This window comes from Giraffa tippelskirchi, chromosome 6 (genome assembly GCF_054371585.1).
Source record: "Giraffa tippelskirchi isolate mGirTip1 chromosome 6, T2T-mGirTip1v1.2.pri, whole genome shotgun sequence".
Taxonomy (NCBI): domain Eukaryota; kingdom Metazoa; phylum Chordata; class Mammalia; order Artiodactyla; family Giraffidae; genus Giraffa; species Giraffa tippelskirchi.
Window position 1 is genome coordinate 108,160,867 of NC_137280.1, and position 15,088 is coordinate 108,175,954.

General features: G+C 36.2%; 1 protein-coding gene across 2 annotated transcripts in view; it reads right to left on the reverse strand.

Moving 5' to 3' along the window:
• LOC145509773 (uncharacterized) overlaps positions 1-15,088 on the reverse strand; it is a 565,222-nt gene that overhangs the window by 485,570 nt on the left and 64,564 nt on the right. The window contains exon 1 of one of the 2 annotated variants that reach the window (XM_081499062.1): positions 3,269-3,350. The exons of the other annotated variant lie outside the window; for it this stretch is intronic. Coding sequence (XP_081355188.1) covers positions 3,269-3,307 — 39 coding nt within the window. The 5' untranslated portion in view covers positions 3,308-3,350. Of the gene's footprint in view, positions 1-3,268; positions 3,351-15,088 lie in introns of those variants that run through there. 2 annotated transcript variants of the gene reach the window in all.

Here is a 15,088-nt window from a genome sequence, read left to right on the forward strand (position 1 = left end):
ACACAGTTTTTAGATAGCAAAAAAGACATAATCTATACTATACAACACAAAAACACAAGTGTTATGCATTATATTAATCAGTGAGTTAAACAAAACACCACCAAAAGACGAGAGGGTTAGCTGGTGAGTTAGCGGACTCTGAATCAACTTTTGCCAATCACCTACAAACAGGGCAACAAAATAAAGATGTTTCTACTCCTTTTTATTTCCTTTTATATTTGTTAATAAATAAAGTAGCAAATGATACCAGGAAGAGACCATTAATGGGAAATATTTTATACTGGTGATCTAGTTCCCAAAGTAGGGGATTTATGTACAAATAGAGACAAGATGAACCTTGTGATAGTACATTCTGGAGACTGAAATATAAATTTCTAGTATATTAAGGGATCACAGAAGCAGAAAATGGAAGCGAATAAGAATCTAGATACTTAGTCCATTAGAAATGGAATAGAGCTTTCTAGACAAAGAACAAAATAATGAAGTGATGGCCAACAGCAAGGTTGCATCCCTCAGTGTTATATATCTCAAGTAGAAAGTACCAGAAGCACCACCCAGGCTAAGGCTTCTTGTATTTTTCTGTACTTTACATATTAGCAATCACCCCACCATTATGTTCTTTACCTCATCCTAAGATGAGGGTATTAAAAAAGTGTAAAAATCAAGGGGAAAAAAAGTACTGCAAGCGAAATAACAAGACACATTATCATGAAGAAGTAAAGAATCTACCTGTAAAAAATGAGTACTAAAACCCAGCAGGAGCCTGTGGGGCTTCTGTACGCAGGAGATTTTCTGTTCAGCCTCCATGACCTTCCCCGAGCTCCAAAGGGCAGGTTCAAACAGTTGCTAATCAAGGAAGGAGAGCGGTGCACTGACAAGGGGAGAGCAGTCAAAAATGAATAGTTCAGACTTGGGACAGGATCATGATTTAGTCTCAACAGAATTTCTTTGAGCTCTTCTGCAGAACTAAACCCCCCAACATGTAGACCATGCTAACTACCTAATGAAGAAATCTTCAGGGAAGATACAGAGACCACCTGAGGCTAGATTCAAGGAAACACAGAAGCTCATCAGATTACCTATAGACCATGCTAACTACCTAATGAAGAAATCTTCAGGGAAGATATGGAGACCACCTGAGGCTAGATTCAAGGAAACACAGAAGCTCATCAGATTACCCGAGGCCAGATTCAAGGACTACTGGTATCTGCACAAACTCTGATCCTTATCAGCAACCAAGCCCTTGAACCACTGCTATAAAACTCCTCACCAAATCCCACAGGTTGGGACAGTTTGCAAAGGGCACAAAATGTTCCTCTGCCAGGCAAAGCAATAAAGGTATTTCTTTCCACTCTGCCCAAAACTCTGTCTCAAAGTTTTAATTCGGCACCAGTGCAGAGTACTACCTCAGTCCAAAATCAACACACAAAAGCTGTGAAAATGTCACTGAATCATAAACAGAGTGCAATAAGGATATTCTATATCTTTCTGGTAAAAATAGCAAGCTGATTCTACACTTGTCTGTGAATACAAATATTTGGAGTATGCAAATATAAAATTACTTTCATTACATTTAATTAAATGTATCATTTAATTACAAGTCGTCCAGGCATACAAGTTTTTAGGAAAAAACAAATATGGACAAACACAGCTCACTTACTACAGTGGAAGTGCTCAGGTATGCTGGAGAATGGGCTATAAGGCATGAGTTATCAATGTGTTGTGGGCACTAGTGTGTTTTATAGACGAAATGAATGCCATTTAACCTGATGGACCTTTTAGAAAGGATAAAGGATTCTGTCTTTCTCTCTCTCATGGATGCAAACATATTTGTTTTATATATACATGTGTGTCTTATGTTTAGGCTGTACTTGTCTATTTGTGACTTATACAGTAGGATAAGAAGCAGGGATAAAAGAAAGGAGAAGGGGCCAGGAGTGGTTTTACATGACAAGACTATGCTAGAATCTCATCAAAGAGACCTCTCCCCTGTAGTTCCTATCATGACTGATAACACTAAATATTGTACCAATGACAAATTTTCCCTCAGTCTCTGAACTGTTTTCACCAATATCTTCCCTTTGCCATCTCTTTACTCTTCCAGGGTATCTTCTCATGGTAGGAAGGGTGTACTAAAACTCTACTGTGCCTTTCAGAGCCCCTAGCCTATAGGTGCTCTTACCAGATGCACCTTAGACCAAAGCACTATTGCCCACTCACAGCTTTTAAATGATTTGTGAACCCAGAAATGTTTCCATAACTTAGCAAGAAGTGTGCATAACCTATTTACCTTGGGAATTGCTGACTTACCTAGCAGTTTCTTTTCAAAGCATACGTTTTAATCACTTTACTCTTTCTACTCCAAATTATGTAAGACACCACTAACATATTGCAAGTTGCAAACTATCTCAGTAACTAGGATAAGTTGAAATCTGCAGGACTGAGTAAAAGGCATCAAATGTAAACCAAGTTTGTTTCACTGACAGCACAAAAATAAAGCAAAATAAAATAACTGCAATAGTCTTCATCAGTCACATGCATAATGCAGTATTTATGAAAAAACAGGGATTCCTTGCTGTCTCAGCTGGTAAATCACCGGCAATGTGGGGCACCTGGGTTCGATTTCTGGGTTGGGAAGATCCCCCGGAGAAGGGAAAGGCTACCTATTCCAATATTCTAGCCTGGAGAATTCCATGGACTGTATAGTCCATGGGGTCGCAAATAGCTGGACACGACTCAGCTACTTTCACTTTATGAAAAAACAATACTTCCAAAAGAGAAAAGACTCTGATAAGGACGGAGCTGAGTTACAGTTTTGTTTCATGGCAATGGGTAGCCTACAACAATGAAAATCAAACTAACATACTTTCTGTGATTACTAAAAAGCGTGAGCTTATATTTCAACAATGGATCACCAACATTGTATTTCAACTTTGTTGAAATATTTTCATCCTCTATCAGATTCTGCAGATAGTATCTGTTACACCAGAGCTCTGATCCTTCGTTACAAATTCCCAGTGGACTACATAATTATTGAAATGTTTTCCTTCTGTTTGTTTTACCATTCTGTCATTTTGTACCCCACACACCCTCCCACCAAACTCATCTATATTAACCTACCTTTTCAAATCTGCTATTCTCATAAAACATTAAATATGCCGACCATAAGTATATCTGCTTTGGTACATTATCAATTTCATTTATTTATTAAGTTCTGTTTTAAAAACATGCTAAATTGAGGTATTAAACATGAAGCTGATTCTCTTACCTGTGTAAAAGAACAGTGTACATACAGTTCTGGAGGCATAGATTTCACGGCTATCCCACGGCAGCCCTTTGACCATGGCCAGCTAACCCCACGCGCCCAGACATCTGAAAGGCAACACAGACGCTGGAAGCGTCCTTCCTTAAGTTCACCTGGGTCTGCTCTAGTTCACGCCCTCTCTGCTCATTTCCCTTACTTGCGACACCTGACACCCTACTTCATATTTTGGCAGCTGCTTCTATTGCCTTCACTTTGGGCAAACATTTTCAAATTCTTTTCGGTCTAAGAACTTCAGTTTTCTCACTCAGCTCTTGACTCAATTTTCCCTTAGTTTGGATGGCCTCATTACAGGTTTATCTCCAGTCTCATTCTCAAGTTCTGTTAAGCACAAAGAAGTTCACCAGACAAGACAGAGTGGGAAAAATATTCAGAAATGCAGCAAAACTATTGAGACTATGTGTCAAATATCCCCTCTTTTTATTTCTTTAGAAGATCTCTCAGACAACCCTTGACACACAGAGAAACACACATACATGATATCTAGTTAACAATGTGGTACTGCCTCCGAAACACTCAACCACTCTGCACTGAAGTTGATTTTTATGTTTGCAGGTGGGGAAAGGCAGGCTGTCACATGCGACTGTGAGTTCCTAAAGGATAGAGGCTTCTTCAGTTTTGCTCCCCTTACAATATTCTTTGCCCAAGCATTACTACATATGTATGCAATTAAGCTGAAGTCTGACCATTCAGGGACAAAGGCACAATCTGCGTTTTCACAAGATATACTTCCCCACCTAGAGACAACAAAAAATCTGCAAAACACAGCTGAATAAATGAAGGATTCTGATACAAAAACACACATCCTTATGGGCCCAAACACACATTAACCTTTAAAAATAAATAAATAAACCAGGACATGGTAACAATGCGGAATCTCTAACCTAACTGGAAATTTTAAAATATTTTCATATGTGTCGAATTTTGTTATGCATTACTTATTTTTCCACAATTGTAATAGAATAGTTAAAAAGCTTTCTTTATTTTTTTCCTTTTTTGTCCCCTCGGAGAAAGGTGAAGAATGAGCTAGGCAAAAATTTGTTGTGAAGTGAAAGCCGCTCAGTCATGTCTGACTCTTTGTGACCCCATGGACTATACAGTCCATGTTATTCTCCAGGCCAGAATATTGGAGTGGGTAGCCTTTCCCTTCTCCAGGGGATCTTCCCAACTCAGGGATCAAACCCAGGTCTCCTGCATCACAGGCGGATTCTTTACAGCTGAGCCAGGGAAGCCCTAGAACACTGGAGTGGGTAGCCTATCCCTTCTCCAGCGGATCTTCCCAACCTCAACAGATAATTAAAGGGCAGAAGAAACTCCAAAATCTTGGAGAATGATGAAGCTACAGAGGAGAAAAGAAGGGAAAATCTGAATTTCAAAAAGAAGGAATTGAGGTCCAGCCTAGACATGTTGCTCTTTGTTTGACAGACGGCATGGGTTTTCTCTTTTTTTCCCTTACTTGAAAGATAGGCATTCCATAAGTCATACTAATTCTAAATTTCTATGATGTGATTTTGGAAAGTGCTTTTATAAGTTTGTTTTTTTTTTCTTCCTCCTAATTCTGAGCTATCTTTGGAGACTCACACGCCGATAATACTTACACTGCCTATAGGAAAAGGTGGTAAACATTTTTTTCTTTTTTTTGGTATATCTGGAACAGAGGGCAGAAATAGATGTTAAATAAATATGAATTGGAATAACTTGGCAGACATTCTGGATTTCTTTTCTTCAAAAGAAAAAAAACAACACCTTAGATATGAACTCTATTTTTTATTAATGTGCTTTTTTTTCAGAAACATTTGAAATTATGGAAAAAGCAGCATCTGTCTAAGAACAATATGTGGGTATTTTTCTACTTTGTTTTACGGCTGTACTCAGGAGAAAAATATTAGACAAAACTCATTTTCAAAAGCAGACAGAGTTGTAAGTTTAGATCGAATTTAAAGGAGTGAACTGAAGCATGTGATTTTCCTTTTTTGTTACCTAAGGAATTTTTTCAAACCAACAGAAAGAACTAGGTAAGTTATTCACTAGAGTACTCCATATTTTTTAATGGATATGGCAAGTCAACGCTTCAACATACTACGTTAGAAGTGGCACTACCATGAATATTTTCTAATTTTTAGTCAAAGTACTCAACTATTTTACTTTAGATCTAACACTTATAAGAGCAGACATCTAGAAAATAGAATACCTCATTTTATTTCATTAGTTAGAAGAAATGGCTCATTCCACTTGATTTATATAATTTATTTTTAAATGAGAATTATTGATCTCCTGTCAACATTCATATTTCATTTGGGAATGTTTTGATCATACATTTGATCTGAAAATAAAGAAAACCCATCATTTAAATATGCGTTGGCTACTGGAAAAAACATATTAAAGACAACAGCAAAAGTACACACACAAAAAACCTAGTCTTTTCACTTACTGAGTTTTGATTTCAATATTACTTATTACAACATATATATTGGACATTATTTTCTATCATTATATGATCAAATAATTACTCAATATTGATAAGAAAATAAATGAAGACAGCTATAAAAAATGCTGAGTCAAAAATTAACTGAATAGCAAAAGAAACATTAATTTTTGAAAAAAATAAGTTCCAAAATTATAAAGACAATTCTGTAGATCGTGACAAACTTAGGCTGGTGTTTTTTCTTTGGAAGGGTTCGTGATTAAATTAGTTTTTACCAATAAGAGAATAATAGTATGTATGTGCTGTGGCTGTGTGTGTGTATTTTTATGAAAGTTTATTTCATATATTCTACCATTAATTCAGCAAATACTTATGAATATCTACTTTCTGAGAAGTTATTATAATATGCTTTCTGCAGTAAAGGAACTTAGAATTTATAAAGGGAAAGGTGGAATCTTAAAACTGTGATTCAACATACAATATGAGAATTTTGGAACTGGAATTCAGAGACAGCATGATACATGGGAAACAGTTCATGCTCTGAGTCCAGATCTATCTTTCAAACTGACTTCATCCCTTGATAATGGAAAGTTGGTGAATAAATTAATCTATGTCCTTCAGTTTGTATTTCTATGAATCAAAGAGATTTGAAAACAAATTTAACAGGGTTACTGTGAATTTAACAGGGTTGCTGTGAATAAGGGTTTCCCTTGCGGCTCAGCTGGTAAAGAATCCACCTGCAATGCAGGACACCTGGGTTTGATCCATGGTTTGGGAAGATCTGGACAAGGGAAAGGCTACCCACTCCAGTATTCTGGCCTGGAGAATTCCATGGACAGTCCATGGGGTCGTAAAGAGTCAGACACAACTGAGCCACTTTCACTTTACTTCACTTTACTGTGAACAAGCTTTCAGCATATATTGATTGAATATTATTTCCAACAAATGGTAGAAATTATTTGGTTCATATGTACATGTTTCTGAATTGTGTGTTTTTACTTTTTCTTAATGCTTACCAAAATATTTGTACTCCTTCCTGAATTTTGTCTTTCCTCAGTCAGGCAACTAGAAAGATGGCAACTGTGAAAGAATCCACCTGTAAAGCAGGAGACCCGGGTTCAATCCCTGGGTCAAGAAGATCCACTGGAGAAGGAAATGGCAATCCACTCCAGTATTCTTCATGGAGAATTCCATGGACGGAGGAGCCTGGTGAGCTTTAAAGTCCACGGGGCCGCAAAAGTCAGACATGACAGAGTGACTAACACACACACACACACACACACACACATGGTTTCTATATGGGCTTCCCTCATGGCTCAGTGGTAAAAAATCCGCCTGCAATACAGGAGACGTGGGTTCCCCCCCAGGGTTTGGAAGATACCCTGAGGAAGGAAATGACAACTCACTCCAGTATTCTTGCCTGGGAAATTCCATGGACAGAGGAGCCTGGCAAGCTACAGTCCATGGAGTCACAAAGAGTCAGACAAGATTTAGTAACTAAACAAAAACAAGTAATTCACAATTGTACAACTGAAGAACTATTAAGTGAGGTCATCTCCATGATTACCATCTGGATTAAATAGCTACAAAGCAAGAAGAAAGTCAAACCCATCTAACTGAAAGAAAAAAAAAAAGGCAAAATATATGATGTTATATATCTTCTCATACATCATAGGTAGGTTTTAAAATTATGAAAACAGTCATTTTGATGGAGTAACAGAATACAATGCTTCCTGGAAATGAAAGCAATATTTCTGGTGAGGGGGTGTATCTGTTATGGAAATACGATCTTCTCACATATATCTATGGAGCAGGAAATGGCAGCCCACTCCAGTGTTCTTGCCTGGAGAATCCCAGGGACGGGGGAGCCTGGTGGGCTGCTGTCTATGGGGTCGCACAGAGTCGGACACGACTGAAGTGACTTAGCAGCAGCAGCAGCAGCAGCAGCACACATATCTGAGAATGTAACATGCTATTATTGCCAAAGAGTAGTCTAGAGAATCATTTCTCTCCTCAGACTCTCTATTAGAATTCTTCTCAGTTAACCCAGCTATTGTTCCCATCCCTTTCAGAATTATACTCTCTATCATTCAAACACTGCAAGTGTCACACACCCAGAATAGCTCCCAGCTTGGCCCCTCAGCCCTGGCATCTTTCTCTGACTGAAATGGGGCTTTCAGCGGCGATAACTTAGTGGACTAGCACATCAGGGACTGGTGATATCTATAGACACTGAAGAGTAAAAGAAAGGATCTAGGATGATCGGAGAAGACACACCATGGAAGAGAAAACAAATGGTTAGGTACAGCCAAAAATGATGAAAACACCACCACTGCCAACTTCAAAATGATAGGTAATGGGAATAGAAGCTACACAACCCAAATAGTAACAGTCCCATTTGGCTCATTTATTTCTTTGCAAGGGCTTCAGCCCCTGGTTAATTTTTTTTTTTTTTTTAACATAGTATTACTATCTCACCCTATCTAATGTCTATGTCCTTCTTTACAAAGTCTAATAATGGGTGTTTCAAACTAGGGTTTCTGTCTTAAATATATAGAGAGTAATGTGAAATAATATGTAAGCTTTTTTAGGTTATATATGGAAAAGACAAGAAAAATTAAGTAATGCTGCTGCTGCTGTTAAGTCACTTCAGTAATGAGGAACATCTTAAACACTGTAAGAAAGACAAAAGATTGTAACCATAAACCAGATCAGAACTTACTTCATTCCCATTCACTTTTCATTCATAAAATGCATCACTATATTCTCCAGGATCATAAACTATACATTTATTATTAAAGGAAAGAAGCTTTGTAAGGAGAAGACAAATGGGAGGCAAAAGGCAAAAGAATAAATATGAGTTGAGATGATAAAGAGCTATTCAAACATGAAGGCAAAAAATGTCTTCTCACAGAACATAATACCAAGACAAAGCTGCAACAACCCTTGCAAAGAGGCCAGTGCTAAATAATAAATGAATAAGGCAGTGAGAGAAGTAGATGAGCTTGCGAATAAAACAATACTCTGTAAACATAATTTTTAAAAGACATCTTCAAATTAAAAACCTGGAAATGCGGGGAACCTAGGCCTTTGATGAGAAAGGTGATTTTCCTGCCAGCATATGGATTAAGATATGCATCCACATGTGAAAAATTACAGTGACTGGTAGGTAAGGATTTTAATAAAAATGTAAATTATATTCTTAAAAACAAGCAGAACAGAGGTAATGTTTCTTTTAAACAGGCAAGAGAAGCTTACTGAAATGACAACAGCTAGCAGAGAAAAAAAAAAAAGAAACAATTTTGAAGAAAAGCAGATAAAGAAATACTTATTATTAAAGGAAACTCACTCAACTACATTTCCATGTAGTCAGTTTGGTAAGTGAAAATTATGAAATAATAAGGAAATAGCTAAAGTGAAAGGAATGCATTCTAAACTGATATTTGGGAGGAGTGAAGTAAAGTATTTTATATAGAAAAATGAAAAAATAAGTAATTAACACTCAATAAATATATAAAATTTAATGTATTGAATATCAGTTAAGTTCACTCACTCAGTCGTGTCCAACTCTTTGGGACCCCAAGGACAGCAGCATGCCAGGCTACCCTGTCCATCATCAACTCCCGGAGCCTACTCAAATTCATGTCCATTGCGTTGGTGATACCATCCAACCATGTCACCCTCTGTCGGCCCTTTCTCCTCCCACCTTCAATCTTTCCCAGCATCAGGGTCTTTTCAAATGAGTCGTTTCTTCGCATCAGGTGGCCAAAGTATTGGAGTTTCAGTTCTTCTTCGCTTTCTGCCATAAGGGTAGTGTCATCTGCATATCTGAGGTTATTGATATTTATCCCAGCAATCGTGATTCCAGCTTGTGCTCCATCCAGCCCAGTGTTTCTCATGATGTGCTCTGCATGTAAGTTAAATAAGCAGGGTGACGATATATAGCCTTGATGTACTCCTTTCCTGATTTGGAACCAGTCTGTTGTTCCATGTCCAGTTCTAACTGTTGCTTCCTGACCTGCATACAGATTTCTCAAGAGGCAGATCAGGAGGTCTGGTATTCCCATCTCCTTAAGAATTGTCCAGAGTTTGCTGTGATATATTCTCCTTTGCCTGAAAATTTCATTTTCATCCTAAAAGACAACAGAAATTCTTTTTTTTTTTTTTTTTTTACATTATTCACATTCTCCTTTGTCTGTTCTTCAGGAACACTTTATGCATCCATCCATTTGAACTCATCAAGTTGCTATGATTGTTTGCATACTTGCTCCTCTGTGCTCCTGGGGAGTACTATGAACACAGAAATCTTAGGAAATGCCTGTGCAATGAATATAGAGGAAAGTGAATGGTGCATTTTGCTGGATTATGATCTGATAAACAAATTGTGAAGAGTTGAGAAAGCATCAGTTACTTTGCTGGGTCTGATGACAAAGATTCTTAATTTTATGAATGAACAGTAACTAAAAATGACTCCTTATGATCTATCTATCAAACTGATTGTTCCTATTTATATCTTTTAAATTCTTTAGTATCAATTTAAATACATCATCCATTATAAAACATTCCCTATTTGCTCCACTGCTTTATGACATCCCACGTATGGTTGTTAACAGTTTATAACCTTAAAGGAATACTTTAAAACTTTTCCCATTCTCACTTCTTTTCAACTAAATTATGATAAATATCCTAGAAGGCATTGGCTGTCTCTTTAAGAAAGAGTCCTGTTTGCTTACAAATTAAACTTAGTACTTTACCTAGAACTCAATAATTGTCATTTGCTATTCATTTGAACAAATGGGCCATACATCTAACATTCAGCAAAATCAGAAAACATTATTTGTAAAGAAAATAACTGTGTAAGAACTCATAACTCTCAAGTGTGGGTGTGTATGAAAATAAATATTTTAAAAATGTTTCCTCTCCATTTGTTTTCACTACTTTAAGAAATATAGAAATGTTTTCTTCTAATGAAGTCGGATATGAGATAATGTTTACTGGGAGATCTATTTGTCTCTGGTGTTTTTCTTTTTTATTCCCTATTAGTGCCCTGGACTAAATCTGCAGTAAGCAGCAGCTTGAGAACTGTATTGGAAAACTGGGGTCAAAATCCACCTAGATCTCCTGTGGATACACTTCACTAGGCCCTGTGATTATATTTAGACTTAGCAGCCATTGGGAATTTACTGTGTAGCATGAAAAACATTAAACTCTTTCAGATGCTTGCTCTATATCACATTTTGCAGTTAAAAAACAACTACTTCTTGTCAGATCCAAGTATATAGGTGACCCTTAAATTTTAAACCAAATTGTAGAAGTTTCAATCTAGAAATTGCTTTCATGTTCTATATAAGATAATACTTTTGCCAGCTGATTTACTTTAAATGACATAAATCTAAGGTGAGCAAGTGGTTTGATACCATAGAAATTGACACACAAACCATTATTTTCCAAAACCAGAATATAAAGTTTATCATATATGAAGACTGGAAAAAAAGAGCTGAAAAGTCAGATATAGGCAAAAGAAAAGTTAGACATGAAAACAGAAACAATTGTTTTATTTTATCACTAGCATAGAAGCAGAAAATCAGAAATGGAAGGATTCTTAGGAAGAATGAAGTACCAGTCCTTCATCCACAGGGAAAAAAAAAAAAAGCAACACAAAACGCTGAAGAGAATTAAAATTAATGATTTTCCCTGGGGCATATAGATAAAAATGAAAGGGCAAGAATTTAACACCTTGAAAGTGAAAGTGAAAGTCGTTCTGTCGTGTTCAACTTTTTGCGAAGACTACACAGTCCATGGAATTCTCCAGGCCAGAGTACTAGAGAGGGTAGCCTTTCCCTTCTCCAGGGGATCTTCCCAACCCAGGGATTGAACCCAGGTCTCCTGCATTGCAGGTGGATTCTTTACCAGCTAAGCCGCAAGAGAAGCCCAAGAATACTGGAGTGGGTAGCCTTTCCCTTCTCCAGGGGATCTTCCTGACCCAGGAATCGAACAGGGGATTCCTGCACTACAGGCAGATTCTTTACCAACTGAGCTATCAGGGAAGCCCATGAAATCAGCACAATTCTAATACAAGTACAGTACAATTCGTATGGTACAGTTAGTGCAATTAGTACAGTGCCTGGCTCAGGTATTAGCAAAGATAAGAATGTGGTTTCACAAGCCAGACTTTGTGTGTCCCTAATCAGTATTCTGTCATCTAGTAGCTAGGTTACCTTGGGCAAATTGCAGAACCTCTCTGTGCCTTTGATTATTATGTATAAACAAGGAGAGGAGCATAATTTTTATTATAGCATTATTGGAAAAATTAAATAATACACACAAAAATGCTTAGAAGGGTTCATGACACATAAAACACTCTAATAAAAATTACCTATTAATATATAATAAAAATTATGATTGAGATGATATACTATTTCTTGGCATCTACCTGTTATGAAATGTCCAGTGTCCTTTTTTGGTGCCTTATTTTTCATATGAGATAAATATTAAGGATATTTATCAATACCTTATCAAAACCTGTCAAGAGATATAATCTAAACTGTCAATCTGCAGTAAAAACTTGAATATATTCCAAGAAATTAATTCATGTAATATTTATAGTTACTAATGGCTTAATATATTTCACTTGCCAGATACAGGTTGCAATTTAAGAATCAATCTTTTAACTACTTAAACTGTAAAAGAAATGTGGAGAAAAATATAGGATACTATAGAGGATCAGTAGAGTCTAAGTATACATTAAGGTCTTGCCAGGTGGTAGGTTGCTTTTTCCAGCTGCGAGTAAAACTAAGCATTGTGAATAGACAATAGTCAATTTCATTTGAAGATTCTAATATGGGACTTCTCTCCTAATATGGCAACATGTGACCGATCTCGAAATTACAGAAATTCTATGCAATATGATCAACCAATTGGTCTATAAAATAAAAGCATTTTTAAAATGAAAGCAGAAAATTGATTCACAAAGTCTGTGTATATATTTGGTATATTTTAATAGGTGTATGTGAGTATGTGTATTTAATCAAACACATACAAATCATCATATAATCAAACACACAAGAGAGTTTTTCCTCATCTAACATGCAAAAGTAAAACCATCAAACCTAATTCATTCTGGAGACTTCACTTTAAAACATAAGTATTTTTCAGGCACAGCAATGTGAAAGTTCATAATATTTATATTTTAATATATCTTTCTTTGAAATTGCTTTTTCAGAAACATTCTCCTATTTTCTCTGAAAGCAGTAAGAAAACAACTGTGTTATAAAATAATGAAAATCTAGGCTGCATTGCTAATAACTTCAAAGAGTCATTTGACTTTTTTTCTTATATACCATTAAAACATTTTTTCTTACCTCCAAATTGAATGGCAATATAATGGCAGTGCTCACTGTTTTGTTTTGGTTTTTCTCTCTTTGAGTACCTACCATCTATAACCAACATTGCTCCTCTATGCAAAGTACTAAATGATAGCATGAGCAGGACTCAATTTGAAATATTATTAACTTTAGAAATCATACCAAATAATTTAAGTGATAAATCCCAATTCCTATTAAAGTGACAGAACTGAGAGTTTCTATTTATAACCTAACTGATACACGAACAAGTCTTAAAGGACTATATGCTTTGGGGTGGGAAGCAAGGAGAGAGATGATTAGCTACGTAATGTTAGAAGAAGCTGAGTGAGCATATAATGGCAATGTCAATTTAATCATAATGTAAAAAAAGGGCATTTTAGATAGTGGACATGATTATTTCCATCCCATTGGCAAAACGATTTTTCTTTTAAACTAGAAGATATTTAAATTTGTAATCATAAAATGCCCATATTTTCAGATACCGTTTTCACTTAAGCTTGGAGCATTATTAGATGTGATTTCCCATTAAGTGATATGTTGGCCAAGCAAAGCCCAGTATTTTAGACTATATGATAGTTATATTTCCCATTGTGTAATTTAGAGTGGCATTTGCTTTTTTTCATAGTTCTTGAGAACTTGGTTGACATGACCAGAACTCTGGGAAAGTGTTCAGTTTGCAGACACACATGTGTTTTGAGCTAGACCCCAAATTATGACGTATTCACCAAGGCAATACCACAGAATGGGTCTTATGAGACAGTCAGCTGTTTTTCCCCAGGAGACTCAAGACATCCCCACTGATTGAATGCTTGGTTGTTAATTATTTGTTTTTTAAATGTTATACTGCATAACAATTATGTATTGTAAACACACACCAAAGTATGGAAAGCTAGTTGTAAAAGGTCAGCAATAACAATAATAGTAATAATAAATGACCAACAGTTGAAGTTTACTGAGGCTTTACAGGGATTGGGCTTCCCTGGTGATTTAGCTGGTAAAGAACCCACTGCAATGCAGGAGACCAAGATTCAGTCTCTGGGTTGGGAAAATCCCCTGGAGAAGGGAATGGCTATCCACTGCAGTATTCTGGCCTGAAGAATTCCATGGACTGCATAGTCCATAGGGTCGCAAAGAGTTGGACACGACTGAGCAACTTTCACTTTCACTTACAGGGATTATTGCTTAAGAGAAGTACATTATTATTATCTTCTTATTTTTGATGAGGACATTGAAACCCGAAGAGATTTTAAACTAATTTTCCAAAGTCAAACAGCTAAATGGAAGTGGTCAGAAGTGAAACCAGGTAGTCTGATGAGAGGGCTATTCTATGAGTCACCATGCAATACAGATTTATTTTGTTTGCTAAAAGGGAAGACTCAATTAAGATCATAACATATCCATTGTGTTCAGCATCTGGCATAGTATCTTGAATCCTGAAGAACATGAAAAATTTGTCAGATGGAATCAAAAGAGCATTCAAGATCATTAGGACTATGACCTCAGAAGTGAGCAAGCTGACTAAACAAATAACACTTTAAGTAAAAAATCAGTTCCAATAAGATTTTTATGCCCTTCAAAATAACCAAAAAGTTAAGATATTAAGTTCTGTATATTTAGCAAGCACTTTCCAATGGGTATAATATTTCCTCTATTTCTCTTATGGGGAGTGAGTAGTAACTTTATAATTGTATTATAATAGCTTTTAAAAAGAATTTTGAATGGCCTACAATACTTCTAAATCTCATTAATGAGTCTCTCTACTTTTCATTTTTTTCTTTCCATAATTTAATATACCATTTTAGATAGTCTAAGTATAAGCTGTTCACCCCATTATCAAAGGAAAAGAACATAAACATTATTTATTAACAAATGATATTGTATTATTGTCTTAACCCAGAAACGTCTTAGACAGACAATCCTGCCAGGTAATTATTTCATAAAGAAAGAACACAGATGAGCTATTCCAAAAGTTAACCA